General features: G+C 47.1%; 1 protein-coding gene across 1 annotated transcript; it reads left to right on the plus strand.

Moving 5' to 3' along the window:
- Positions 1–271: 271 nt before the first annotated feature.
- Positions 272–1,237, plus strand: LOC141129584 (olfactory receptor 52Z1P-like). Its single transcript, XM_073617682.1, has one exon. It carries the CDS (start codon positions 272–274, stop codon positions 1,235–1,237), a length of 966 nt encoding a protein of 321 aa, XP_073473783.1.
- The last annotated feature ends 2,086 nt before the right edge of the window (positions 1,238–3,323 follow it).

Below are 3,323 nucleotides of genomic sequence, written 5' to 3' on the forward strand. Positions count from 1 at the left end.
CAAAGTTGACTGCCCTCGCCCCCCCCTCCCCTATAGTCTGTGAAGGCGCTGTCTTCTGCTCGGCCAGTCCTTGATTCCACGGAGGTTGGGAACCACTGAACTAGAGGACAGATCAAGCCCTGCTACATTCCAAATAAATACATAAATAAATAAATATTTAGAATAGTTTCTCTTAAATAACTACATGTTGTAAAATTATTTCAACTTTTGATGTTTTTCTCAATCGAAGGCAACTCAAGTAGATTGGCAACTTGGAAAATAAAATTGAAAAATGCCAAATTCCACAGATTATCACCCTGATTATTTCCTTCTGGAGGGAATTCCTGGCCTCGAGGACTCACATCTCCTGATCTCCATCCCCTTCTGCATCATGTATGTTCTGTCACTTCTGGGAAACACCACCTTGGTCTTGGTCATCTCAGCCAATGAGAATCTCCACCAGCCCATGTATATCTTCCTCATGATGTTGGCAGTCAGCGATGTCCTCTTGAGCTCCACCACCGTACCCAAGACCCTCAGCATCTTCTGGTTTGGTAACCATGAGATCTCTTTTATTGGATGTCTCACCGAAGTGTTCTTCATCCATTTCATTTATTGTACAGAATCTGCCATACTGCTCTCCATGGCCTATGACCGTTACTGCGCCATCTGTCACCCTTTAATGTACACTACCACTCTCACCAGCTCCTTCATACAGAAGACAGCCATGGTGGCTCTTTTGAGAAGTTTCTGCATAGTTACACCATTCGTTTTTCTTCTCAAAAGATTACCGTTCCAACAAAGCAACGTTATAGGGCACACCTACTGTGAGCACATGTCTGTGGCTAGATTGGCGACTTCTAGCATAATGGTGAATGTAGTGTATGGACTGGTTGTAGCTACCTGCTCCATTGGTGTGGACATAGTCCTTATTATAATTTCCTACGCTGCTATTATTTTGGCGGTTCTGAGGCTCTCATCCTCAGAGGCTCGTTTCAAAGCCTTCAATACATGCGTGTGCCACACCTGTGTCATCGTTCTCTTCTACATACCGGCATTTTTTAGCTTCATAGCTCACAGAGTTGGCCACAAACACATCTCCCAACAGTTCCACATCATCTTCGCCAACCTCTATGTCCTTGTCCCACCGATGATGAACCCGATCATCTATGGTGTAAAAACCGGAGAGATTCGCCAGAGGGCCTCGGCCATGCTTTGGAGATTGACATCCGTTGTCTTTGGGGGAAAATGTTTTTAAGTTTTTATAGGCCCAATGCTTTATTGTGTGTGTGTTTATGCTTTCAGTGAGAGGTAAGAAATGGAAAAAGACACCACTTCTTAATCATGAACAATTGATCAAGATTTGATACCCTTCAGGAGAGTTTATTTTTGTGAGACTTTGATGGGATTCATCTGTGGAGACCCTTGGTCTATTTTTGAAGGTTCATGATGAGCTCCCTGGGGGGACGTGTCAATGACATAGCTCAGAGAGTTGGCCACAAACACATCTCTCAACAGTTCCACATCATCTTCACCAACCTCTATGTCCTTGTCCCACCAATGATGAACCCGATCATCTATGGCATAAAAACAAGAGAGATTCCCCAGAGGGCCTCGGCCATGCTTTGGAGAGCGACATCCGTTGTCTTTGGGGGAAAATGTTTTTAAGGTTATATAGGTCACATGATTTATTGTGGGTGTTTTATGCTGTCGGTGAGAGACAAGAAACAAAAGGAAAAAGTGACTGCCTCTCAATCATTGAATAAAAGTGCAGCGCTAATGTGCAATGTTAAAAATTAAACTGAAATAAGTGAAAACAATGTTTATGAAAAAATCTTAAAAGTACAAGACATGAAACAACAGTGCAAGACAACGTTTTACAAATAAGTGGACGTGATATCCACAAAAAAAGAAAATCAAACATATAAATGAATCAGAATCCATAGATGAAATGGTCATGACATCATTGTGACTTGTAAAAGGAAGATATCAAGAAGTTGTGAAATCCACCACCAATTATGTGAAGGCTTACCGGAAGGCTTGGACCTCCTGGAAGGCTTGGACTCAGACAGGCGTGTGCCTAATGAGTCCAGCGAGCTTTATGGTGTAACCCACCAAGAAGTACGGGGTATCCATATAAACGATCTCTGGCTGGAAGTCAGATGTCCAATTGGTCTTTCCAAAGTTTCTCCAGATTGGTTATCACAACCACTTATTTGCAGTGGCGGCCCGTCCATAGGGGGTGCATGGGCGCCGCCCTCCCTCCAGGCAGTACCAAAAAAAAAGTCAAAAAAAAAAAAAAAAATTTTAATACCGGCCCCTTAAAAAAACAAAACAAAACAATAAAAGGTCCTTTAGTGCACTGTGTGCGGACGCCGGACACAGTGCGGACGCCGGACACATTGCACTAAGGGGAAGCGCCACGTCTATGCAATCACGAGATTGCAGATGTGGCGCTGCATTTGCGGGCATTGAGCCCGCCTTGCGGCACTTTCCTAAGCGCCGATTAGCTTCCACCCGGCGATCGTAGTATATGTTACTACGGCCGGGCAGTTTGATTGACATCTCAGTTTGATGTCACTTCCTGTTCTCATTCTCCCATTGCGCCCGGGAGAAAGGAAACAGGAAGTATGAAGAAGACACCGCTGGAGAGGACAACGGCAAGGTAAGTAGTACACTACCGCTATGCTCCCGTGGAGAACAGGGGGGGCTGCACAGGCTGAATTGGGGGACACATGCAAGGCTGCATTATGGGACACAGGCAAGGCTGCATTGGGGGACACATGCAAGGCTGAATTGGGGGACACAGGCAAGGCTGCATTATGGGACACAGGCAAGGCTGCATTGGGGGACACATGCAAGGCTGCATTGGGGGACACAGGCAAGGCTGCATTGGGGGACACAGGCAAGGCTGCATTGGGGGACACATGCAAGGCTGCATTGGGGGACACAGGCAAGGCTACATTGGGGACACAGGCAAGGCTACATTGGGGACACAGGCAAGGCTACATTGGGGGACACATGCAAGGCTGCATTGGGGGACACAGGCAAGGCTGCATTTGGTGGACACAGGCTGCATTGGGGGACACATGCAAGGCTGCATTGGGGGACACAGGCAAGGCTACATTGGGGGACACAGGCAAGGCTACATTGGGGGACACAGGCAAGGCTGCATTGGGGACACATGCAAGGCTGCATTGGGGACACAGGCAAGGCTGCATTGGGGACACAGGCAAGGCTGCATTGTGGGACACAGGCAATGCTGCATTGGGGGACACAGGCAAGGCTGCATTTGGTGGACACAGGCTGCATTGGGGGACACATGCAAGGCTGCATTGGGGACA

Source organism: Aquarana catesbeiana, linkage group LG02, assembly GCF_042186555.1.
Source record: "Aquarana catesbeiana isolate 2022-GZ linkage group LG02, ASM4218655v1, whole genome shotgun sequence".
Taxonomy (NCBI): Eukaryota; Metazoa; Chordata; class Amphibia; order Anura; family Ranidae; genus Aquarana; species Aquarana catesbeiana.